Source organism: Piliocolobus tephrosceles, chromosome 1, assembly GCF_002776525.5.
Source record: "Piliocolobus tephrosceles isolate RC106 chromosome 1, ASM277652v3, whole genome shotgun sequence".
Classification (NCBI taxonomy): domain Eukaryota; kingdom Metazoa; phylum Chordata; class Mammalia; order Primates; family Cercopithecidae; genus Piliocolobus; species Piliocolobus tephrosceles.
In genome coordinates, this window is record NC_045434.1 from 107,302,269 (window position 1) to 107,328,642 (window position 26,374).

A 26,374-nucleotide genomic window follows, 5' to 3' on the forward strand; every position below is an offset into this window, starting at 1 on the left:
ATGCATATTGTTCTGTTTTACTGATTAGTTTGAAAATAGAAATGAGCATCCTGTTAGAGATGATGACAATAATTTGATGTAGAAGATGATGAGGGAAAGCAAAGAACAAGTTTAACTCCCTTAGGTATATCATCAAATAATTTATAAAGCACATTCTACATAGACAGGAGGTGGAGAAAACTTTTGCTCTATAACATTATTTATTGTAGAGTTTCTTCATAAATAGTTGTGTAAGATCATTTGTAGCTTTGCTGCAAAAATATCTGGATCTAAGAAGTTCCTTCTGTGATTAGATTATTTTATACATTTTTAACCATTTAAATGTATTTTCTTTTCTTAGATACTCAAAATACCTTAGACTTCTCTAAGCATCTGCATCATTAAAAAACAGAGCGAGACTCCGTCTCAAAAAAAAATAAATAAATAAAAAACAAACCCTTATTTTCAACGGATTGTAACAATATCGTCAAGTGCCATCTGGTGGCAGTTTCTTATAATAGCATTTAAAATGTTTTATAACTGGAATGTTTGCATAGAAATACAGAAGACTATCCTATACTATCGTTTTGTAAAATGGAAAAATACCTATATTTTTGGATTTTGTGTAGAATGAAGAGATACTAAAATCTTTATGATTTTACCTGATGTATAACTGAAGCTTTTACATGTCAAAGCACTTTATAATGCTTTATTATATAGTCTGTATAAAACAAAAGGAGTTATGCGAAAGATAATTCAAAGCTTCCAAAATTAATGTAATATTTTATGTTAACTGATACACCATGACTCAATCAAAATACTTTTGAGCTTTTATTTATTTATTATTATTTTTTGAGACAGAGTCTCCTGCTGTCGCCTAGGCTGGAAGGCAGTGGTGCGATCTCCTCTCACTGCAAGCTCCGCCTCCCAGGTTCACACCATTCTCCTGCCTCAGCCTCCGAAGTAGCTGGGACTACAGGCGCCTGCCATCGCGCCCACCACCACGCCCGACTAATATTTTGTATTTTTAGTAGAGACGGGGTTTCACCGTGTTAGCCAGGATGGTCTCCATCTCCTGACCTTGTGATCTGCCCGCCTTGACCTTCCAAAGTGCTGGGATTACAGGCCTGAATCACCACACCCAGCCCTACTTTTGAGCTTTTAAAACAAACAATAAATGTTAAAGAATAAGCAAAAACCTCCTGGGTTTGTATCTTAAGATAATTCATTTTGCTTTTTCCTCGAATGAGCAAGTGCCAACTTTACTGATAATGGTGCTTCAACGGAATTTAAATATAAATTATGGTAAATTTATATTTAATATTAGAATATAAGAATTTCCTTTGGATTGTTCTAATTAACAATTGTTACAATATTTCTGACATTTTGCATAGCAACTGCTCCAAGGATAGATGATGAAATCCCCCCTCCACTTCCTGTACGGACACCTGAATCATTTATTGTGGTTGAGGAAGCTGGTGAGTACAGTTTAGTAAGTACAAAATAAAGTGTGGGTCGGGCATGGTGGCTCATGCCTTTAATTCCAGCACTTTGGGAGGCTGATGTGGGAGCCTTGAGTTGGAGGAGTTCATTGAGGCCAGGAGTTCAAGACTAGCCTGTGCGACATGGTGAGACCTCATCTCTAAAAAAAAATTTTTTTTTTTAATTTAGCAGAGCAATGGCAGCATGCATGTGTAGTCCCAACTACTTGGATGGTGGAGGCGAGAGGGTCACTTGAGCCCAGGAGTTGGGGGCTGCAGTAAGCCGTGATTGTGCCACTGCACTCCAGTCTGGGTGACAGAGCAAGACCCTGTCTCAAAAAATAAAATGAAGTGTGAATTAACTAGATTACTTCTCAGGTCCTTTCAATGTTTTATGTACTATTTGCTGAACAACATTTGATTTCTAAAAGAATACTACCCCTAAGAACTGAAACATATTCACTTTCTTCCAGGAGAATTCTCACCAAATGTTTCCAAATCCTTATCCTCAGCTGTGAAGGTAAAAATTGGAACATCACTGGAATGGGGTGGAACATCTGAACCAAAGAAATTTGATGACTCTATGAGACTTAGACCAAGCAAGGTCAATAATTTTTTAATGACTCTACTCATCTAGATTCAATAGACTACAGTTCTACTCCTTGTATTTTTAACACCCATCATTCAATAAATCCTAAGCACATACTAAATGTAAAACAATGTGCTAGAGGATGTTGGGATAAAAAAGATGTGTAAGACACAATTCTTGCCTTTAAGAAGCTTCTTGTCTAGTGGTAGAGATATAGGACGTGTACAAATCTTTATTTTTGCTTATATTTATTATAACAAAGCAAATAAGATCAATGTCATATGAAAGATAAAGAATTTCAAGTGTGGGAGATGCCTCCAGGTTGGAAGTGATCAAGGAAGATTTAGTGAAAGAGGAAACATTTGAGCTGATTCTTGAAGGATAGTTAAGGCAAAAATAAATGTTTCATACTTAAGTAGGAAGCTTGTTCACTGTAGTCATCTGGTAGGCTGTATCATGTTAGCTGTGATAATATGTTATACAGAATGACAGGTGTGCATATTACCTAAGATAAACCTTTTGGAATAGTGTGGTTGATGGTAAAGTCAGAGATGGTGGGGGGGGTTGTGGATTAAATAGAAAATAATTCTTGAAAGTAGACGTGTCCTGCTTCTGGAGGAAAAATAGAAGTGCATCTAAAAATGTCATGCATTTCTATATATTCTGTGAACCAATGATCTTAAGATTTGAGACACTGGAAAAATAATTAAACATTTTAAAGTACCTACAATTGCAATGCTGATAGGCAAATATTCTCTGCCTTTTAAATTATAATTCCAATGTACTAGTAATTATTATTGTCATTAATAATAGGCACATATATTTATCTTAACAACTCCCAAAGGAAAGAACAATAATTCTTTCCAGTGTTATGAAGTAACTTCAACTTCAATTTTCAGGGAAATGTTTTAGGTGGAACAGAAATAAGTCAAAAGGGGATCAATTTAGGACTAATTGCCATGGGATATAAAAATCATTGTAAGAGTGAAGGATGCCATTTCCTAATTCAGCACACTTACAAATCACGAAAAATAGGGTCTACATTTCATAATTATTTCTGCAGCTATCTTAAATATAATTTCAAAAATGCCATTTTTTGCTTTGAGTTTGTATAATTCGCATATATATTCTTCTTTCACTTTTCCTTTCTGTTTTTATTTTAGAGTGTAAAACTCCGAAGTCCTAAATCAGGTAAAAATTTCTCTTGGCTTTAGATGACATTTAGCCCCAAGATTGGAAGAATAGTTCGTTAAGTTTAGAGTAATTTACCTCAGGAAGTTACTTGGTTCCCATAATAGCTTCCAGTATTTATTGATTTATTTCTGGTTTTCCCGGACTAGAAATTTTGTTAAGAGCAAGGTGAAGACAGGATTTTAGAATTCTGTTCCTTAATATATAACCACTTAAAAATTATTTCAGAGAGAATCTTTTAAAACTTTGCAGCTTTTCCATTATATAGATTTTCCCACTGTTAACACTGTGATTCAAAAAATTATTTTTGGCCACTTAGTTCTTTAATTTGCTGTTGCCTTTCCAGTACTTTCCTGAGCTTTGCTGGTTTTATGCATTGAAGAACAAAAACTAACATTTATTGGGCACTTCCAGGTACTCTGTTTACATTATCACAGGTGGTAGTTGCCCTTAACATATTTATTCATATTGTCATGTTATTCAAATACATATACAGATAATATAAGGGTTAAAAAACATGGGCTTTGCCAGGAGTTTGAGGCTGCAGTGAGCTATAATGGCACCACTGCACCTGGCCTGTATGACAGAGCAAGATGCTGTCTCTAAAAAACATGACAACAGGCCAGGAGCAGTGGCTCACGCCTGTAATCCCAGCACTTTGGGAGGCTGAGGCTGGCGGATCATGTGGTCAGGAGATTGTGACCATCCTGGCCAACATGGTGAAACCCTATCTCTACTAAAAATACAAAAATTGGCTGGGCGTGGTGGCACACGCCTGTATTCCCAGCTACTCGGGAGGCTGAGGCAGGAGAATTGCTTGAACCTGGGAGGCGGAGGTTGCACTGAGCCGAGATCATGCCACTGCACTCCAGCCTGGGTGACAGAGCGAGACTCCATCTCAAAAACAAAACAAAACAAAACAAAACATGACAACAAAAACATAGGCTTTAAAGTCAGATAGGCTTTAAGTCAAATCCCCAGTCTACGAAGAATTATCAACATGCATAAAGTTGGTTAAATTACATACTTTCTCCATCTATTTTTCTCATTTATAAAAGGAGAATAATAGAATCCCTTAGATACTTTTTATGAGGATTAAATACGATAATGTCATAAAGCTTTTAGCCCAGTACTTGTCAAATAAGTCCTCATTAAATATTATCAATTATAATTTTTATTAATCATTAAATGAGCATTTTACTAAGCAAATTCTGTGTACCTTACATGGTGTTAGAATAGGCACGATGTATAAGAGTACTACTTAATGCTTATATTCAAATTCAGTAGATAAAATTAATACTCATATGGAACCACTAAGTGATAATCTGTGTGGTACCCACTGTAATCACCAGCAGTCTGGAAAAACAGGATGGCATTACTGGAGTGGTTAGGAAAGGCTTTGCTGAGTGGAAGAAAGAACTTTAAATAATTTGTATAGACAGAAAGAAAAAAGGAGGGAATTCCAGCAGCAGGGATCAGCCTAACAATGACTCAAAGGTAGAAATGAGCATGATGTGTATGGAGAAATGGTGAGTAGGTTATTTTTTATTGCAATAGATATTCTAGTTTGTGAAATATAGAAAATAAATTTGGGTAAATAAGATGTGAGGCAAGATTCTGAAGGACTTTAAAAAGCCAGTCAGATGAAATACCCAGAATAGACATCCATAAAGACAGAAGGAAATCAGTGATTGCCAGGGGCTGGGAGAAAGAGGAAAATAGGGAGTGACGGCTTTATGGGTGCAGAGTTTCCTTCTAGGGTGATGAAAAATATTCTGGAACTAAATAGTGGTGATGGTTGTACAATACTGTGAATATGCTAAATGTCACTAATGGCAAATCTTATGTGTATTTTACCACATACACCCAAAGTTAGGCAGAGGAATTTAGATTTAATGCGGTAAGTAACAGGCATTATGGGTTCTTTGTCAGGGGAATATTAAGATGAAATGAAAATTTAGGGAAATATTTACTAGAATACTGTTAACAAACAACTTTAGTTTTCAAAATATTCCCTAACAGCAAACTGGAAGATGATGAACTACTTCAGAATAGTTATTAAGTATTAAATGCCTACTGTATGCCAGTTATTTTATTAGGTGCTAGAAATAAGTACTACACTTGTGTGTATTACCCAGCATGTAAGAAATAAGACAATTTATTGATAAGACAAATTGTAAGGACTAAACAAACCCAATGACCGATGACATGTGAACCTCTCGTACTTTACTGCATTTTCATTTTCAAAAGGAATTAAGATAATACACCAGCACCATACAATGAGATGCTTATGTCAGTAGAATACCATCTGTATCTTTAGAAATTTACATCATGGGAAAATATGTCCATTATTGAAGATCTTCATCATGGAAAATTTCAAACACATTTAAAACCTACCATGATAGCATTATCACACCAATAAAATTAATAATAATTCCCTAATAGTAACTAATATCCAGACTGTTCAGTTTTCAATTGTCTCAAAAATGTCTTTTTACAGTTGGTTTATTCAAATATGGATTCAAACAAAATCTAAACATTGCATTTGGTTTACATGTTTGTCTTCTTAAATCTGTCTTTTGAAATCTGTAAGTTCTCCCTTCTTTTTTTGTATTTTCTTTTTAAATATATAACAGTTCTCCTTTCTGTACTTTTCATACCATTTATTTGTTGAAAAGAGTGGGTCATTTTTCTTAAAAGACTGCTTAACATTCTAGATTTGGCTAATTGTATCATGATGGTTTTATTTAACACGTTCCTCTATCCCAAATATTTCATGCAAAATGGTTGTTAGATCTAGAAGCTTGATTATATGTGGTTTCAGTGTCTTTGGGAGAATACTTCTGAAGTGAGCTATACATTTTTGATGAATCATAGGCTCACTGGCTAACGAGGCAGAAAAACAAAGTTCTTGAGGCTTCAGTCATTTTTCAGATAATATTTTATTTGGTGATTTTTGGTTAAGATTGACTGATTAAAAAATTATATAAAGAGAAAAGGGTGTTGACTTATGACTTCTAATTGATGGATTTCTCTGGTTTGTTGTATACGTTCTTATCACAGAATTACATCAAGATCGTTCTTCTCCCCCACCTCCTCTCCCAGAAAGAACTCTAGAGTCCTTCTTTCTTGCCGATGAAGATTGTAAGTTGTAGTACTTTCTCTCAAAAAAATCATAAAAATGAAAATGTTAAAAGATTAACAATAAAGTAGGACCTAAATGGAAAGGTACAAAAATGATTACACAAAAGAAAACATTTTAAAAGCCCATAATATAATATATAGTCAAAATAATGCCTAAAAAAGCCAAGCTAACAATTTACTATATGTAACATGAAGACTTAAGAAGGTATGCAATGAAACATGTTTTTCTCCTTTTTTTTTTTTAAGGTATGCATGCCCAATCTATAGAAACACATTCTACTAGCTGTCCTGACACCATGGAAAATTCAACATCTTCAAAACAGACACTGAAGACTCCTGGAAAAAGTTTCACACGGAGTAAGGTAAAGAAGATAAGAGTTTTGGGAAACATGCCAGACGCTTTCTCTTACTGCAAGTTTCCCCCCTCCCCCAGCATTGAGATGGAAAATTAGATTAAATATCTTTACTAAAACTAATTGTTGATATTATAACAATCAAAATAGAAGGAAACCAAAAAGAAGAAAAAATACAACTTAAAGATTCATTTTTCAGAGGGAGAGGACCAGAAAAAATACCTATTAGGTACTATGCTTATTATCTGGGTGACAAAATTATCTGTACAGCAAACCCTTGTGACACACAGTTTACCTATATAACAAACTGGCACACGTACCCGTGAACCTAAAATAAAAATTAAAAAATAAAAATAAAAATAAATGAAGAAAAAAGAATCCACTTCTCTCTAAGGTTGATTTATAAATGTAAAAGATGCCCAATGAAACTACCAACTTGTTTATTTCTGGAACTATATAAACTGATTTCAAAGTTCATATGGGAGTAGGGGGAAGCAAGAATAGTCAGAAACCTGCAAATAAATAATAAATAAAAATAGTTTAGATCAATGTCTTTCTAAAATAATTTTTAAAAATAAAAATAAAAAGAAAAGCAATAAACGAGTCACCTTAGCAGATATTCAAATATTGTAAGTCCCAGCCTTTGGGAGGCCAAGGCAAGCGGATCACTTGAGCTCAGGATTCAAGACCAGCCTGGGCAACATGGCAAAACCCCGTCTCTACCAAAAATACAAAAAATTAGCTGGGCATGGTGGTATGTGCCTGTGGTCCCAGCTACTCAGGAGGCTGAGGTGGGAGGATTGGTTGAGCCTGGAAGGTTGAGGCTGCAGAGACTGCACCACTGCCTGGGTGACAGAGTGAGATGTCATCTCGAAAATATAAATGTAAAAATAAAATGGCATGATATTAGTGTATAAAAAGAAACATATACCAGCAGAGTAAAAGGCAAAGTTCTGAAATATATCCAAATATATGTAGAAATTTAGTATATAATGAAGGTGATATCTCAAAATCAGGGGATAAAGATGGATGGTTTAATAGCTGTTGTTGGATCAAATAGATAACCACCTGAAAAAAAGCAGGGTCTATTCCTTATATCTATACCAGGATAAATTCTAAATGGCTAAAAGATGAAAATATTAAAAAAAACAAAACCAAAAACCTCAATCCATAGAAGACCTAAAAAAAATTTGGAAAGAGTCTTTTATAACCTGGGAATGTGAATGACCTTTATAACTATGACTCAAAATCCAGAGGCCATAAGAAAAGAGATAGATAAATTCAGCTAAATAAAAGAGAAAATTTATGCATGGCAAAACAATCACCTTAAAAATCTAAAGACAAAGAACAAATTGGAGGAAAAAAAATCTGCAACTGGCACCACAGCCAAAGGGGTTATTACTCTAATATACAAAGAACTGTTAGAAATTCATGGAAAATAACCCCCAAATAAAAATGGGCAAAAATATGGGATCAGATGGTTTGAAGAAAATAAATGAGCATGGTATGCCCTTTAAACATTTGATATGTTCAATCTCATTCATAATGAAAAAATTACAAATTAAAACCACAGTGACATATGGCTTTTCATCTATCAGAATGGTAAATTCCAAAAGTTTGATTACATTCTCTGTTAGGGAGACTATGGGGAAATAAGCACACTCAATGTTGTTGGTGAGAATGTCAAGTGGTACAACTTCCTTTTAAAATTTTTTTTTAAAAATTAGAGATGGGGTCTCCCTATGTTGCTGACTTCTGGACTCAAGTGATCCTCCTGCCTTGGCCTCCCAAAATGCTGGGATTACAGGTGTGAGCCACTGTACCCAGCCTGGTACAACTTCTATGAAGGGCAATTTAGCAATATCAAAATTACAAATGCATGTATCCTTTACTCAACAATTTCACTAGAAGTGAAATGTATCCTACAAATATGCTTGCATATACATGAAATAACATGTATACCAAGTATTCATTGCAGCATTATCTGTAAGAGCAGATGACTGGAAACAACATAATTAATAGTGTTAATTGTTAGGGGAACTGATTAAATAAATCATAAATCATGTTATATCCATACAAATGGAATACTGTGCAGCTAAAAAAGAATTAGGACTTTCTCAATATATTTATATATAAGTTATTAACTTTTACTTAAAAAGAGGAATATGATACATATGTGTATTTACTTATATATTCATAAGTAACTCTGGAAAGATACTAACTACAGAGGATGAAAAACTAAGTGGTTATCTACAGGAGGAACATTAGAAACTGAGTAGATTGAAGACAAGGATGGCAGCATTTTTACTAGGATTTCCTGACTTGTAAATAAATCATTTATTTTTTAAAAAATAACTAAAAATGTTACAAATTAAGAATTTATTAAATATCTATTCCAAGGAAGAGCACATTTCTGTTAGGTGTTAGGAAAACAGAAAAGTCATAAAGGATAACTATTTGCCCTTGAAAATAGTATAGTTAATCTGCTGGAACAGAACACCTTTGAGAAACATGAAAATTATCAAGAAGAATAAAATGCCACGAAGCAGATTAAAAACATACATGCTGAAGAAATGTGGAGTAAAGAAGAAATTTCAGTAGGTTCCTTGAAGAGATAAATTAGAGACTCCACCATAAAAGTGGGGGAAGGAAGTATGGCTAACAGTATGGAAGGGGGCCTTAGTAAATTGAATATAGAATATGACTGGCAAAAATTCTTGGCTAGAATGGAAATGGCTGTGTATCATGGATATATTCAGAAGCCATTGTGGGTTCTGAAACGGCCCTAATAAAGGAGAGAAGTGGGAATTTCATCCCCTCTACCCCTCTGAGTCCCTTCCCTTCCCTTCTCCCTTCCCTTCCCTTCCTCTCTCTCTCTCTCTCTTTCTGTTTTAGACAGGGTCTTGCTCTGTTGCCCACGCTACAGTAGCATAAATATGGCTGACTGCAGCCTTGACCTCCTGGGCTCAAGTGATCCTCCTGCATCAGCCTTCCGAGTGGCTGGGAACACAGGTCTGCACCACCATGCCTGGCTTTTAAAAATTTTTGGTAGAGATGGGGGTCTCACCATGTTGCCCAGTCTGGTCTTGAACTTCCTGGCCTCAAGGGAACCTCCCACCTGAGCCTCCCAAAGTGCTAGAATTACAGGCATGAGCCACCTTGCCAGCACCCCACTGCTCCCTGTCAATATTCTGATAGCAAAATTTAAAAAAACAATTTACTGGCTGGGTGCGGTGGCTCACGCCTGTAATCCCTGCACTTTGGAAGGTCAAGGCAGGTGGATCACGAGACCAGCTTGGCCAATATGGTGAACCCCCGTCTCTACTAAAAATACAAAAAATTAGCCAGGCGTGGTGGCACGCGCCTGTTAGTCCCAGCTACTCAGGAGGCTGAGGCAGGAGAATCGCTTGAACCTGGGAGGCGGAGGTTGAAGTGAGCTGAGATCACACCACTGCACTCCAGCCTGGGTGACAGAGCAAGACTCCATCTCAAAAACAACAACAAAAATTTATTAATCTTTCATAAAAGACATGTTTTCACTCTGTCGCCCAGGCTGGAATGCAGTGGTGGTATCAGAGCTCACTGTAACCTTGAACTCCTGGGATCAAGCGGACCTCCTGCCTCAGCCTCCCCAGTAGCTGCTACCACATTCGGCTAATTTTTTTTTTTTACTTTTTGTAGAGATACGGGGTCTCACTATGTTGCCTAAGATGGTCCTGAACTCCTGAGCTCAAACAATCCTCCTTCCTTGGCCTCCCAAAGCACCAGGATTACAGGTGTGAGCCACTGCGCTCAGCCTCTCATAATACTATTTCAAAACACATAGTGTGATATTTGCATGGGTGATAAAAATAGCAAGATAAAATCAAGTAGAGGTTGTGCACTGAATTAAAAATGGCAAGATGGAAAAACAACTTTGTACATTTTCATGGCTATTTTTAAGGAAATTAATTCTTTTCACTTAAGTCTATATTTCTACTTGATTAAAGTATTTCAAATTTCACAGGAAAAAAACTAACATTTTCCTTTTCTTTATTTTTGTAGAGTTTGAAAATTTTGCGAAACATGAAAAAGAGTAAGTTGGTACTTATGTTTAAAAATATCATTTTCTCAATATTGTAATTTTTCTTTATATAATCAACCAATATTGTGAAAAGATTAACAAAATTATTCCTAAACAGAGCCTCTCTAAGGTCCTATGAATCAGAACAATCACCCATAGGCCTCTTTTTTCTTTTGTTTGTTTGTTTGTTTTTGCTAGGCTTCACGATGCTAATATTGGGCAGAGAGTAGGTGATGAGAAGTCTCCTGTTTAATACATAAGAATAATAATTAGTACAATGGCATTTTAAAAAAATTTAAATATATTTTTAAATTTATTTTTAATAGTAGAGACGGGGTTTCACCATATTGCCCAGCTTGGTCTTGAACTCCTGGGCTCAAGTGATCCTCCTGCCTTGGCCTCCCAAAGTGCTGGGATTACAGGTGTAAGCCACTGCACCTGGCCAATGTTTGGTGCTTTCTACCCATCCTGAGATGCTGTCATACAATTGGGTTACTTAAAATTTCCAGCAGTCTAACCTCGGATGTATTTTCTTTGAAAAGTCACAGCAAACCATATTGTGAAACAAATATGTTGACTTCATGAAATAAGCAAAACATTGACACATTTCCATTTTTACCAAGTATTATTAGCAATAAAAGTCTGTTGCTTACTATTTTTGCTATATTGTAATGAAAATAAAATCCGGCCGGGCGCGGTGGCTCAAGCCTGTAATCCCAGCACTTTGGGAGGCCGAGACGGGCGGATCACGAGGTCAGGAGATCAAGACCATCCTGGCTAACACGGTGAAACCCCGTCTCTACTAAAAAATACAAAAAACTAGCTGGGCGAGGTGGCGGGCGCCTGTAGTCCCAGCTACTCGGGAGGCTGAGGCAGGAGAATGGCCTGAACCCGGGAGGCGGAGCTTGCAGTGAGCTGAGATCCGGCCACTGCACTCCAGCCTGGACGACAGAGCGAGACTCCCTCTCAAACCATAAAAAAAAAAAAAAAAAAGAAAATAAAATCCATTGAGTCCTGAAACTGTGGAAAATTATCTTAGAAATCTTATTTACAAATAGAAAATATAAAAAATATGGTGATGGCCGAGTATGGTGGCTCACACCTGCAATCCTAGCACTTTGGGAGGCCAAGGCAGGTGGATCACAAGGTCAGGAGTTCAAGACCAGCCTGGCCAACATAGTGAAACCCCGTCTCTACTAAAAAATACAAAAATTAGCCAGGTATGGTGGCGTGTGCCTGTAGTCCCAGCTACTCGGGAGGCTGAGGCAGGAGAATTGCTTGAACCTGGGAGGCGGAGGTTGTGGTGAGCCAAGATCGTGCCACTGCACTCCAGCCTGGGCAACAGAGCAAGACTCTGTCTCAAAAAAAAAAAAAAGAACCATGGTGATATACTTAAAAATTGTTTTGATCCATTAGGTTAATCGGTGACAGACCAGTTATTTGACATTATACTGGTATTATAGGGAAAGACAAAAAGCACTGAGAAAATCTGATTTCAGGTATAGTCTAAGAAAGAAAGTTTCCTTTTGGGTTTTCATCTCCCTACCCAAAAGCTCCAGGTTCTTGAGCTAGTTTGATATCATTGCCATCATAGCTGATCTCTGACATGAACTCATGATGGCTGAAGTATAGTTGGAAAATGTACCTTTTCTCCTAAAGAGAGTCAAAAGAGAATTTAAACATTTCAAATGGAAATTATGGTAGGAAACGGGAAATAAAATAGCCAAGTGCAAAGAAATGAGTGACTTAAATGGTCAACCAAAGATTGGTTTGATCAGCCTAACTCAGAAAATAGTTTTCTTTCTCTAGCTCTAACTGTGCCTAGAATATCAAACAAGAAACAGAAACTTCAGGCAGATTTAGGTTGGCACAGCTTTGAAGATATGGTGGAACTTTCAGAGATTGAGTCTTATTTCTTTTTTTTTTTTTAATTTAAAAACCAAGTTCATGTTTTTCTTGCCCCAATAATTATACTATTTATTTATTTATTTATAACATTTTTTAAATTATACTTTAAGTTCTAGGTACATGTGCACAACGTGCAGGTTTGTTACATATATATATATATGTGCTATGTTGGTGTGCTGCACCCATTAACTCATCATTTACATTAGGTATATCTCCTAATGCTATCCCTCCCCCTACCCCCTCCCCACAATACAACCCGGTGTGTGATGCTTCCCTTCTTGTGTCCAAGTGATCTCATTGTTCAGTTCCCACCTATGAGTGAAAACACGTGGTATTTGGTTTTCTGTTCTTGCAATAGTTTGCTGAAAATGATGGTTTCCAGCTGCATCCATGTCCCTACAAAGGACACGAACTGATCCTTTTTTATGGCTGCATAGTATTCCATGGTGTATATGTGCCACATTTTCTTAATCCAGTCTGTCACTGATAGGCATTTGGGTTGATTCCAAGTCTTTGCTGTCGTGAAGAGTGACACAATAAACATACGTGTGCATATGTCTTTATAGCAGCATGACTTATAATCCTTTGGGTATATCCCCAGTAATGGGATGGCTGGGTCAAATGGTATTTCTAGTTCTAGATCCTTGAGGAATCGCCACACTGTTTTCCACAATGGTTGAACTAGTTTACAGTCCCACCAACAGTGTAAAAGTGTTCCTATTTCTTCACATCCTTTCCAGCACCTGTTGTTTCCTGATTTTTTAATGATTGCCATTCTAACTGGTGTGATATGGTATCTCATTGTGGTTTAGATTTGCATTTCTCTGATGGCGAGTGATGAGCATTTTTTCATGTGTCTGTTGGCTGTATGAATGTCTTCTTTTGAGAAGTGTCTATTCATACCCTTTGCCCACTTTTTGAAGGGGTTGTTTTTTCTTGTACATTTGATTGAGTTCTTTATAGGTTCTGGATATTAGCCCTTTGTCAGATGAGTAGATTGCAAAAATTTTCTCCCATTTGGTAGGTTGCCTGTTCACTCTGATGGTAGTTTCTTTTGCTGTGCAGAAGCTCTTTAGTTAAATTAGATCCCATTTGTCAATTTTGGCTTTTGTTGCCGTTGCTTTTGGTGTTTTAGACATGAAGTCCTTGCCCATGCCTATGTCCTAAATGGTATTACCTAGGTTTTCTTCTAGGGTTTTTATGGTTTTAGGTCTAACATTTAAGTCTCTAATCTATTGAGTCTTATTTCCAAGAGCTCCCAGTTAATTCTCTGGATCTAGGCTGTGCTATATTTTTCAGTTTCCTTGATCCTCTGGTCTTTTGCCCTTAAATGAAGAACATCTGGCTCCCAAAACTGATCCTGAAGCTGTACTTCATATGTGTCCTCAGCCCCTTCCAGATGGTTCATGATTCTGGAATTCCATGTGTTCTCCCTGTAGCCTGGATCTCCCACTGGTCCATAAAGCTGGTCCTACTTTTAATGAAATTAGGATTCTTCATCGGTTATTTTAAGCTAGAATCTAAGCCTAGTGTCATTCATTCATTCATTCATTCATTCAATGAATATTTGTTGAGTGTCTACTATATTTCAGGCATTCTGTAAGGCACTTGGTATATGATGGTGAACAGAACAGATATGGGCTCTGCCTTTGTGGAACGTAAGTTTGGTGAGGGATTCCATCATTAAACAAACAACATTAAACAAAATTTGGTTGGCCATATTCACAAATATGTACATAATAACACATGATAAATGCTATGAAGGAAAACAAAAGGGTAACTATGAGAGGGTAACAAAGGGAAATCCACTTTAGAATGAGGAGTCCAAGAAACCCCCTGCCTTTTTTTTTTTTCTGAGACGGAGTCTCGCTCTGTCGCCTAGGCTGGAGTGCAGTGGGGCGATTTCGGCTCACTGCAAGCTCCGTCTCCCAGGTTCATGCCATTCTCCTGCCTCAGCCTCCCAAGTAGCTGGGACTACAGGCGCCTGCCACAACGCCCGGCTAATTTTTTGTATTTTTAGTAGAGACAGGGTTTCACCATGGTCTCGATCTCTGACCTCGTGATCCGCCCGCCTCGGTCTCCCAAAGTGCTGGGATTACAGTCGTGAGCCACCGCGCCCAGCAAAACCCCCCCCCCCCTTTTTTTCTGAGATGGAGTCTAGCTCTGTCACCCAGGCTGGAGTGCAATGGCGCGATCTCGACTCACTGCGACCTCCCCCTCCCAGGTTCAAGTGATTCTCCTGCCTCAGCCTCCCGAATGCTGGGACTACAGGGGTGCGCCACCATGCTCTGCTAATTTTTGTATTTTTAGTAGAGATGGGGTTTCATTCACCGTGTTGGCCAGGATTGTCTTGATCTTCTGACCTCATGATCCACCTACCTCCACCTCCCAAAGTGCTGGGATTACAGGCATGAGCCACTGCGCCCGGCCCAAAAAACCCTTTTTAAGGAAGTGAAAATTGAACCCAAAACATGAAGGAGCAGCCAGCCAGCCAAAGGGTCCAGAGAAGAGTATTTCAGATAGATGGAACAAAATCTCTGAGGTATGAGAGTTTGGTGTATTGTAGAAACTCAAAGGGAAGCCATCTTAGTTGCAGGGTAGTAAGTAAGAAGGAGACAGGATTAAGGCGAGACTGGAAAGATCAGAGAGGAGCAGTTAGATTCTTATGGGTCATGCATGGTAAGTAGTTAAGTTTATTATAAGTGTAATGGGAAGCCATAAAAGGGTTTTAGGCAGAGAAGTTACATGCTTTGTTTCCTATTTATTTTTATTTTTAAACATGCTTCACAGAAAAGTATAAAACGATCATGAATGAATTATAGAGTGACAAGACTGGAAGCTGTCAACTGTGATGCTTGATGCTAACTTTTGGTGGGAAACTTTAATTGCTCAGGAATCCTTTAGTTACAAGTGACAGAAAACCTAACTTAAGCTGACTTAAGCAGAAAAGGGGAATTTACTGGCTTGTAACAATGGCCCAAATGATGTAATCAGAACCTAATCTCTCATTTCATGTCTCTCAGCTTAGTCTCACTCTGTGTTAACTCATTCATAGGCAGGTTTTTATCATGTGAGTTCAGGCTTATGATAGAAAAAAAAATAACTCTTTATTGGTTTTCAAGCCACACTGGGATGACTAGTGCCAACTGGGTTTGATTGTCTTGACTTGGTTCGTTTGCACATCCCTGAAACAATTATTGCCAGTATAGTCAATGTTCTGATTAGGCAGGATAGTGTCATACCCTAATATTTAACACTTATTACATGTGTACACTGTCCAATCAGGAATGAGGTCAGACCTATACATCTGGTGTGACCATGCCAATATACTAACTGAAAATCAGCCCTAGTTATAGGTCATTTCCTTAATCTAAAGGTACAATCAGCTCTACTGGAAGCATGGGAACTGAAAATTGGGGAGGGGTAGTTTCCTAAAGGAAAATTCAAGTCCTATTATTAGAAGCGGGAATGAAGGTCAGGCAGGCAGCATAAATATATCCATAATAGGCCAGGTGCAGTGGCTCACGCCTGTATTCCCAGCACTTTGGGAGGCCGAGGCGGGCAGATTATGAGGTCAGGAGTTCAAGACCAGCCTGGCCAACATGGTGAAACCCCGTCTCTACTAAAAATACAAAAAATTTAGCCAGGCATGTTGACATGCACCTGTAGTCCCAGCTACTCGGGAGGCTGAGGCAGAAGAATTGCTTGAATCTGGGAGGCACTGGTTGCGGTATGCCAAGATTGTGCCATTGCACTCCAGCCTGGGTGACAGAGTGAGACTCTGTCTCAAAAAAAAAAAAAAAAAAAAAAAAAAAATTCCATGATTTTTTTAATGTAACAAAATAGCAGTTTCCTCTGATATATACGTGTGGAATCTATGCCTCCTTTGTAAACAACCAATATTCTCCTTTGAGACAATTTTGTTTTCTTTCTAAAGGATGTATATAACTTTCAGCTCTATGCAGTATAGAGATTACTGATGCCTCCTGAACTTCCTTACCTTTACTCACTTTCTATTCATGTCTCTATCTTCAGTGCCTAGAGCAATGCTTAGCACATAGTATTTAAATATGAATAGTATTTTATACTTATACTTTATATTAACTATTTTAATATATTAAGTATTATAATAATTATGCTTACTATAGTAATATAGTAAGTATAAAATAAATATGTGTTTTAATTGGATCTGATTGAAATTCAGTATGTATTCTAGTGATTCATACTCAGGTACCTCCTTGAAAAGGAAGGTGTTTCTAGAATCCTAGTATGAGGTATACATGTGCAAACACACATATGCAGTTCACACAGTGCATTCTGAAAATGTTGAAAACAACAACAAAAATGCTTACCAATATTCTTCCCATTTATATGCAATTTGTTAGCAAGTTTATACAAACCTGAAATTATCTTTTTCCGTTGCCAAGATAGAATGTGCAAAATGTGGACAAAGCTTTTAAGGGACTGTTTTCAAAACTGCAGAAACTGACACATGAATATGTCAATGTAAATATATGACCTATAAGTAACTTATACCTATAAGTAACTAAAACAGCAAAACAAAGCAGCATAACAACGCTTTTGGGAGATTACGGGCCTAAATAATAATCATTATTATCATGTTTTTTTGAGACAGGGTCTTGCTCTGTCACCCAGTCTGGAGTGCAGTGGTGCAATCTGGGCTCACCGCATCCCTCTGCCTCTCAGGTTGGATCAATTCTTGTTTCTCAGCCTCCCAAGGAGCTGGGATTACAGATGTGCAACACCACGCCTGGCTAATTTTTTCTGTATTTTTAGTAGGGTTTCATCATTTTGGCCTGGCGGGTCTTGAACTCCTGGCCTCAAGTTATCTGCCTGCCTCAGCCTCCCAAAGTACTGGAATTACAGGCGTGAGTCACCGTGCCTGGTTATGGGCCTAAATTAGAAAAAAATCAGGCTGGAAAGTGGAATAAAAAAAGAGATTCCAGTGTAGAGGATTCTATAATAAAAATAAGACTTGTCATGGATGAATTATTGTGGAGAACAAATGATGTAAAAATGTACTAAGAGTGGTCAGAGGAAAAAGTTATATGAAGTCCAAAGCCAAAATGTGAATTTCAAAAAAAAAAAAAACAACAACAACGCTGATTCATGATATATTGGATCTTATTTCTTTGGCAATTTTCTTTAGTGTTGGGCTTTACTATATAATCTGTTTGCAAAGAAAAGAAACCTTTTAGGAAAATACCAAAAATACAAATGAGAATATTATAGTGTCAACCCATTTGTAAGCACCTACATTTTGTTAACATTCGACAGTGATATGTTTATTTGGGATTATTAATTACTCTTAACAATTATGTGTGATCTGATGAACAGTCATCTGAGTCTGTCTTTAGTCTTTCCCTTATATTTTTTCTTTTAATTCTAGGTATCTGTAATTCTTGCCCACCAAACAAGCCTACAGAATCTGTTCAGTCAAATAACTCCAGCTCATTTCTGAATTTTGGTATGTGTGTCATTTTACTGAAGAGTTAAACAAATTACCTAAATTACTCATTTACAGTATAACAGATACAACTTTAAATATGATTTTAGGTTGCATGTGTAGGTCCTTATGTTTATATTCTTTTCCATGCAATTTATCTTTTTATTTTTAACCTTAACTACCTCTTAACATCTCACATAGAACTAAATTATCTAGTATATGTGGAAAATAAAGCTAGGTAACCAAATGATTGTGTTGGCATGTAGTAAATAAATATGACTATCCAAATGAAGAAATTGAGATGCTGTGATATTCCGGTTCATATCTAAAGCAAATTTATGAAAAACATACCAGTATGATAAAAAGAACAGCAGTTGCCACTATTTAGTTTTATATAACTAATTCAATAGTAGGAAATGAAGCACAATTCTGACAGTTTTAAGGTTTGCTTACTCAATTGCTCCTAAGTTAAGCTATAAACTTAAAATGATAATTTTATATTATTCTAAGCATTCTATTATTATATGTGATACATATTTATGATACTATTTAAAGTAGTATCAGGTATAATTTTTTGTAAGAAGAATAGCAATTAGTAGTAGGCTATTACTACTAAACATTATTATTAATCAATCCCCTGAAAGAGTGTGAGGCCTCCAGGAGTCCCTGAATCATACTTTGAGAACTGTCGCTTAATGGTATTGTCCTTACTTACACAATCAAAATTAGGTTGCTGCCACATCCAGACTGTAGGTGGCAAGAAAAGAGGAAAAAGTGGAGGTGTGGCCTCCTCTTCTTACTCTTCTGGTCTACAAAGGCACTGGCCCGGAAATGGCCAGATCATATCAGCTCATATTCCCTTGAAGAGAACTTAGACATGTGCTATAATTAAACTGCAAAAGAGACTCGGAAATGTAATATTGCTGGGCAGACAGAAAAAACTGCCTACATACAATTCTATTTGAGGAAGAAGCAAAGAGGATATTGGTGGATGGGGAGCAATATCTGCCACGCCTAAGAGTCCCTGTGTCATCTTCACAAAATGTTTAACTAAAATCTCTGGATCTGTCTTTTTTGCCATAAAATTTTGTTTGGATTTCATTAACTCTAAGGTTTAAAAAGTTATAATTTAGGCTGGGAGGGGTGATTCACACCTGTAATCCCAGCACTTTGGGAGGGCAGGGCGGGTGGATCATGAGGACAGGAGATCAAGACTATCTTGGCCAACATGGTGAAACCCTGTCTCTACTAAAAATACAAAAATTAGCAGGGCGTGGTAGCGCATGCCTGTAATCCCAGCTACTCGGGAGGCAGAGGCAGGAGAAATGCTTGAACCAGGGAGTCGGAGGTTGCAGTGAGCTGAGATCGCGCCATTGCACTCCATGCTGGCAACAGAACGAGACTCCATCTCGAAAAAAAAAAAAGTTATAATTTAAAAAATAAGTTATGATTTACACGAAATCACTTAGCTAAAACATTCACATAGAATATTGTAAAAACTACAAAAAAAGTAAGCCAGGCATGGTGGTTCATGCCTATAATCCCAGCACTTTGGGAGGTTGAGGTGCGAGGGTCCCTTGAGCCCAGGAGTTGAAGACCAGTCTAGGTAACACAGTGAGACCATCTCATTAAAAAAAAAAAAGGAAAAAAGGAAAAGAAAAAAGCTCCCTACTTTGCCCAGAACATAAATGTTCTCTGCTTCCTTCTTTACTCTAAATCAGTGATACAACTTGAGTAACTCTAGGCCTACCTAGCTTAACAACAGTCTATATAATCTAATATGAGGATAAAATATTAGAGAGCTGCCTCCATGTTGCTTCCTCTCAAATATGCCTAGATTTGAACATTTTACCTACTTAAAAAGCAGCACTTTCATGCCTGTAATTCTAGCACTTTGGGAGGCTGAGGAGGGAGGATTGCTTGGGGCCAGAAGTTTGAGACCAGTCCTAAGCAACACAGTGAGACTCTGTCTCTACATTTTTTTTTTTTAAACTAGCCAGGCATGCTGGCATGTGCCTGTAGTCTCAGCTACTCAGGAGGCTGAGGTGGGAGGATCACTTGAGCCCTGAAGGTTGAGGCTGCAGTGAGCCATGATCACGCCACTGCACTCTAGCCTGGGTGACAGTGCAAGACCCTGTCTTGGAAAAAAAAATCTAAAAAAATCAGCACTTACTTTTTTAAGGCAATATCAATTTAAGTGAATGTTACTCAAAAAAGTACTTAAATCGGAATGAAAAAAATTTGTGATTCAGGTTTATTTTCCCTGAATTGGCCCACATGCAAAAAAAGGTACCTTGAAACTGTTTTAAACTACTGAGAATTGACCAGAGAAAGAGATTGAATATAGGTATTCCTAAAATTTTAGGTACTCAGTACTAATATATATCTATATCTCTATTCCTAGTCCACTTGGGTTATAATCAAGTGATCTGTACTGACAGGATGATTCTGACTATTGTGTGTGAAACAATTTAACCAAAAGTATTCCTTCCATCTTCTTTCTTACCACTGGGAAGAGTAAAATGTACATCAACTAGGCTGTGTGTCCCCTCCACCAATTTTTTTAAATCACCACCATTAAGAAACTTGAATGTGCTATTTTTTCTTGAATCTTCTTTCCCCTTCCCTACTCTTCTTCTCTTCCAGTTCTGGCATAGTTTTCTAGGTTGGAAATTTTCTTTTTCTTTTTCTTTTTTTTTAAATGAGATGGAGCCTCGCTCTGTCACCCAGGCTGGAGTGCAGTGGCACGATATCGGCTCACTGCAACCTTGGCCTCCTGGGTTCAAGCGATTCTTCTGCCTCAGCCTCCCGAGTAGCTGGCATTACAGGCACTCGTCACTATGCCTAGCTAATTTTTGTATTTTTAGTAGAGACAGGGTTTCACCATGTTGGTCAGGCTGGTCTTGATCTCCTGCCCTCAGGTGATCCACTCACCTTGGCCTCCCAAAGTGCTGGGATTACAGGTGTGAGCCACCATCTCTGGCTTCTGGGTTGAAATTTAAGCAACATTTGAGTAGTTACCATGTGCTTGAATTCCTGGCCTCAAGCTATCTTCCATACTCACCTCCAAAAGTGCTGGGAATATAGGTGTGAGCCAACATGACTGGCCTGAGCAACATCTGAGTACTTACTATGTGCCAGGCATTGTGGTGGATGCTGTGTGTTTTTGTTTTTGTAATTCTTTTTTTTTGTTTTTCTTTCCCTCTGCAGCCTTGACCTCCCTGGGCTCAAATGATTTGCCCACCTTAGCCTCCTGAGTATCTGGGACCAGAGGTGCAAGCCACCATGCCTAGCTAATTTCTTTTTGTATTTTTTTGTAGAGACAGGGTTTCGCTATGTTGCCCAGGCTGGTCTTGAACTCCTGGGCTCAAGCAATCCGCCTGCCTTGGCCTCCCAACCTGTGGGATTACTCAAAGGCGTGAGCCACTGCACCTCATCCCATTCGCTTTTTACACAAATCTCCCATTTGATCCTTACATCAGTTTTTTAAGGTAGACAGTACAACTTGTATGATGATGAAATTAAAGGTTTAGGAATATCTTTGAGTTTTCCATTTTATTATTCCTCTATACTTCAAACCTTTCATTTCTCATTGTAAGTTTCTAAAGTTGCTAAGTATAAGATAACTGAAAAATACACTGCCATTTGGCCTGGCTTAGTGGCTCACACCTGTAATCCTAGCACTTTGGGAGGCCAAGGTGGGTGGATCACTTGAGGTCAGGAGTTTGAGACCAGCCTGGCCAACAGGGTGAAACCCCATCTCTACTAAAAATACAAAAATTACCCAGGCATGTTGGCTGGCGCCTGTAATTCCAGCTACTCGGGAGGCTGAGGCAGGAGAATCGCTTGAATCCAGGAGGCGGAGGTTGCAGTGAGCCGAGATCGTGCCACTGCACTCCAGCCTGGGCGACAGAGCAAGACTCTGTCTCAAACAAAAAACAAACAAACAAAAAGACACTACCATCAAAGAAAAGTCATAAAGTCATATGTTGCTGAAATGATAAAGAACCAACATCATCAACCTGCACACCTTTTGAACACATCCAGAAATAGCCTTCATTAGTTGTGAAAAATTTTCTCATCCTCCTTTTTTGGGGTAAGGTAGGGGGAACAAGTTTGAAGAAGAAAGATAAATAATAATGATTACTTACCTACTTTGTTTATCAGAATTGTTTATTTTTTTTCTAAGCTTTTCAAACATAATCTCTTAGTAAATTGAAGGATATCTGGACCGACACAGAGGTATATCTAGATGTAATACAATAACGTTATAAGTAACAGTGCTATATTTTTGTGAAATTAAAATTTCCCAGCTTCATTTAATGGGAAGGAGTGGATGACAAAAGTCATAGATAAATGATATTATATACTAAATTATCAAAGGCTATATATAACCAGGGTCCTACACTCTATTATTACCATTATTAAATTTGTAAGTGCTCTTCAAATTTAAAGTGTTATTAGTATTCTGTTATTTAAACTTTAGATTACTATAATCTCTTTATAATATATTACTAAATTGGTCAAGATGCTGCCTAAACTTAAAAAAAAAGACCATGTATTTGCATATGTTATACTCTAAAATCCAAGTATTCATTTCTATACTTAAAACATCTTTTTCATTCAACTTCATTTTTGTTCCCAGGTTTTGCAAACCGTTTTTCAAAACCCAAAGGACCAAGGAATCCACCACCAACTTGGAATATTTAATAAAACTCCAGATTTATAAGAATATGGGCTGCAAGTACACCTGCAAATAAAACTACTGGAATACTGCTAGCTAAAATAAGTGCTCTATATGCGTAATATCAAATATGAAGATATGCTAATGTGTTAATAGCTTTTAAAAGAAAAGCAAAATGTAAGTGCCAGTTTTGCATTTTCATATCATTTACATTGAGTTGAAAACTGCAAATAAAAGTTTGTCACTTGAGCTTATGTAGCGAATGCTATATGAGAAACACTTTTAGAATGGATTTTTCATTTTTGCCAGTTATTTTTATTTTCTTTTACTTTTTTACATAAACGTAAACTTCAAAAGGTTTGTAAGATTTGGATCTCAACTAATTTCTACATTACCAGAATGTACTATAAAAAGTTAAAAAAAGAACTTACCTTGTGGGTTGCAATACAAACTGCTCTTGACAATGACTATTCCCTAAGTTATTTTTGCCTAAATGAAGTATACCTTGTAAATCTTCCCAAATATTGTAGAAAACTGGAATATTAAGAAAATGAGAAATTATATTTACAAAAATAAAATGTGCAAATAATGACAATTATTTGAATATAACAACAAAGGAGTTCAACTGCATTACTGATAAGTTTTAATCAAAGTCATTAAATTACCAATTCTAGAAAAGTGATCAATGAAATATAATAGCTATCTTTTGGTAGCAAAAGATATAAATTGTATATGTTTATACAGGATCTTTCAGATCATGTGCAATTTTTATCTAACCATCAGAAATACTAGTTTAAAATGAATTTCTATATGAATATGGATCTGCCATAAGAAAATCTATTTCAACTCTAATTTTATGTAGTGAATAAATTGGCGGGTAATTGTGTTTTACAAAGAATCCACCTGACTTCCCCTAATGCATTAAAAACATTTTTATTTAAATAACTTTATTTATAACTTTTGGAAACACGTAGTATTGTTTAAACATCATTTGTTCTTCAGTATTTTTCATTCAGAAGCCCAATAGGGCAAACTGAATGAAATATTATTAGCTGTCTGTTGTAGTACAATGTATCCAATAGATAATCAATAAACTTTTTTGTTTTTAAACTGACTTCATTGCAGTAGTGTTTAGGTAATACTTCTCCAGAAACTAGTGAAATCAAACCACAGTAATTTTATCTACTGAGTATATATATCATTGTAATCAATTACTTCCAAATGTCTTTAACAAGAAACAAATACATTAAAAGAATCCTAGGTAACTATGAGTCACCTAGGGCGCCATGAGTGCACCTGTAGACCCAGCTACTCATTCCTTGAGCCCAGGAGTTGGAGGCCAGCTTGGTCAATAGAGCAAGACCTTGTCTCTCTCCTTTTTTTTAAGAGTCAGGGTCTGGATCTGTCACCCAGGCCAGAGTGCAGTGGCGCGACCACTCCTCTCACCTTAGCCTCCCGAGTAGCTGGGACTACAGGCGCGTGCCACAACACCCGGATAATTTAAAAAATATTATTGTAGGGACAGAGTCTCACTGTTTACCCAGGCTGATCTCCAACTCCTGGCCTCACGCGATCCTCCCGCCTCGGCCTAAGTTCTGGGATTGCCGGCGTGAGACACAGAGCCCCGCCCCGCCCGTCTCTAAATAAATACTTAAAAGAACCCCAGGTAAAAGCTAAAGCGAGGATGAAATTCTAAATGAATTTCTGAGCAGCAGCTATCCGTAGTGAACAGTGACGATTTGTGGTGTGTTCTCTGGTAGGCACACTTTTCAAATTTATGCACTTATCCTTAAGATTTGAAAAGAAAAACTTACAAAAAATCCTAAACATGGTTTTCCATCTACAATTTTTCTTAACTGTAGGGATATATTAAAAATAAATGCTAGACTTTTCCAGTCATTAGAGGGGATGTGGCCCGATGGCGAGGAGGGGCCGCCCTCACCAGGACCCCAAGCAGTTCTCGGACCTGACTTCGTAGGCCTGTAGTTGTAACCATAGCAATGCCCCAGATGCTTGAAAACATTTCTGAATTGCGGCCCTATCATATTTTTACAGCAAAACCACCCTTATTTTACATATTACTAAATCCTCTTTTCACCTTCATTTCATCCCTCGTCAAAGTTTAAAGGATAAAGATTTTTTACCTGACAAAGGTTATGAGAGAAATATTAAATTTAAAAGTCACTGTGGAGACCACCTCCTCCGTGTAAATGAGGAAGGGTCATAGGAAATGATAATGGGAACGCGCCGCCAGACTCTGAAAGCCATTAACATTGTTTCGGCCGTTAGGGCGGTTGGCGGCAACTCACCGCCCAGCGGCGGTTGCGTCGCAGCCAGAAGCGTGACTCCGCGCACGCTCCCTTTCCGCTCCTCCACTCAGAGCCGGGGACGCGGCGCGGGGCGCGGCGGAACTACAGCTCCCATCATGCTTTGCGCGGCACACGGTGCTTTACAATAGAAGCTCGGTTGGAGAGGTCTGCGGAGAAAAGCTGGGAACGGCCGCTTCCGGCATGTTCATCTCTGGACGAAGAACGGCCGACAAGTGGAGGGCGGAGGAGAGACTCCAATGCCCAGCGGGCAGTGCGCGGGCGGCGCTTGCGCGATGCGCGGACGGGGGGGGCGGTCGGGCCATTTAAATGTGTGTTTGTGGGTGAAATGGCTGCGCAGGTCGGAGCGGTGCGCGTAGTACGGGCGGTGGCGGCGCAGGAGGAGCCGGACAAAGAGGGGAAGGAGAAACCTCCTGCTGGGGTCTCCCCGCGGGGAGTGAAACGGCAGCGCCGATCTAGCAGTGGGGGGTCTCAGGAGAAGCGGGGACGGCCGAGCCAGGAGCCCCCTCTCGCTCCCCCTCACCGGCGGCGTCGCAGCCGCCAACATCCTGGGCCGCTGCCGCCAACGAATGCAGCCCCAACTGTCCCAGGCCCTGTTGAGCCTCTTCTCCTGCCGCCTCCGCCGCCACCTTCGCTGGCACCCGCTGGGCCCGCTGTCGCTGCCCCTCTCGCGGCCCCAAGCACCTCGGCCCTCTTCACCTTCTCGCCTCTGACGGTGAGCGCGGCCGGGCCCAAACATAAGGGCCACAAGGAGCGGCACAAGCACCATCACCACCGCGGCTCCGATGGTGACCCCAGCTCCTGCGGAACCGATCTCAAGCACAAGGACAAGCAGGAAAACGGCGAGAGGACTGGAGGGGTGCCTCTGATCAAAGCCCCCAAGAGAGGTGAGAGCGGGCAAACTGCCTGACTTGGGTTCTAGGTCTGTCTCAGTTCCTATATCCTGCATTTTTAGTACTGAAAGACGCCAAACCCCTGCTTACCTCCTGCTGCTCTACTTTCGTAAGCTCACTGGGGTGGACCCTGGATTTCAGATCGTTGACACGGTTTGATCTAACTACTTGAGGCTTCTCGCTCCGAGGCCGAGCTGTCAGTTACTAATCCCTTTGCCAGTCCCCCGGAGCCTCAGCATTTGTTTTCAAATTCTGCAGGGTTTCCGCGCCGCGTTAGATTAGTAGGTGGGGTACT

General features: G+C 38.6%; 2 protein-coding genes across 12 annotated transcripts in view; both read left to right on the plus strand.

The window, feature by feature from the left end:
• PTPN22 (protein tyrosine phosphatase non-receptor type 22) overlaps positions 1 to 23,973 on the plus strand; it is a 64,680-nt gene extending 40,707 nt beyond the window's left edge. For 4 of the 11 annotated variants that reach the window (XM_023222794.2, XM_023222791.1, XM_023222799.1 and 1 more), the window contains 8 exons: positions 1,374 to 1,457; positions 1,934 to 2,064; positions 3,213 to 3,240; positions 6,304 to 6,384; positions 6,631 to 6,746; positions 10,782 to 10,812; positions 18,119 to 18,196; positions 22,821 to 23,973. In XM_023222794.2, the coding sequence (XP_023078562.1) occupies positions 1,374 to 1,457; positions 1,934 to 2,064; positions 3,213 to 3,240; positions 6,304 to 6,384; positions 6,631 to 6,746; positions 10,782 to 10,812; positions 18,119 to 18,196; positions 22,821 to 22,885 (614 nt within the window). In that variant the 3' untranslated portion in view covers positions 22,886 to 23,973. The remainder of the gene's footprint in view (positions 1 to 1,373; positions 1,458 to 1,933; positions 2,065 to 3,212; positions 3,241 to 6,303; positions 6,385 to 6,630; positions 6,747 to 10,781; positions 10,813 to 18,118; positions 18,197 to 22,820) is intronic. The other 7 variants (XM_023222800.1, XM_023222796.1, XM_023222792.2 and 4 more) reach the window with 6 other exon arrangements.
• Positions 23,974 to 25,306: 1,333 nt separating this feature from the next.
• RSBN1 (round spermatid basic protein 1) overlaps positions 25,307 to 26,374 on the plus strand; it is a 49,334-nt gene continuing 48,266 nt past the window's right edge. The window contains 2 exon segments of the mRNA XM_023222802.3: positions 25,307 to 25,471; positions 25,473 to 26,073. Of these exon segments, the coding sequence (XP_023078570.1) occupies positions 25,370 to 25,471; positions 25,473 to 26,073 (703 nt within the window). The 5' untranslated portion in view covers positions 25,307 to 25,369.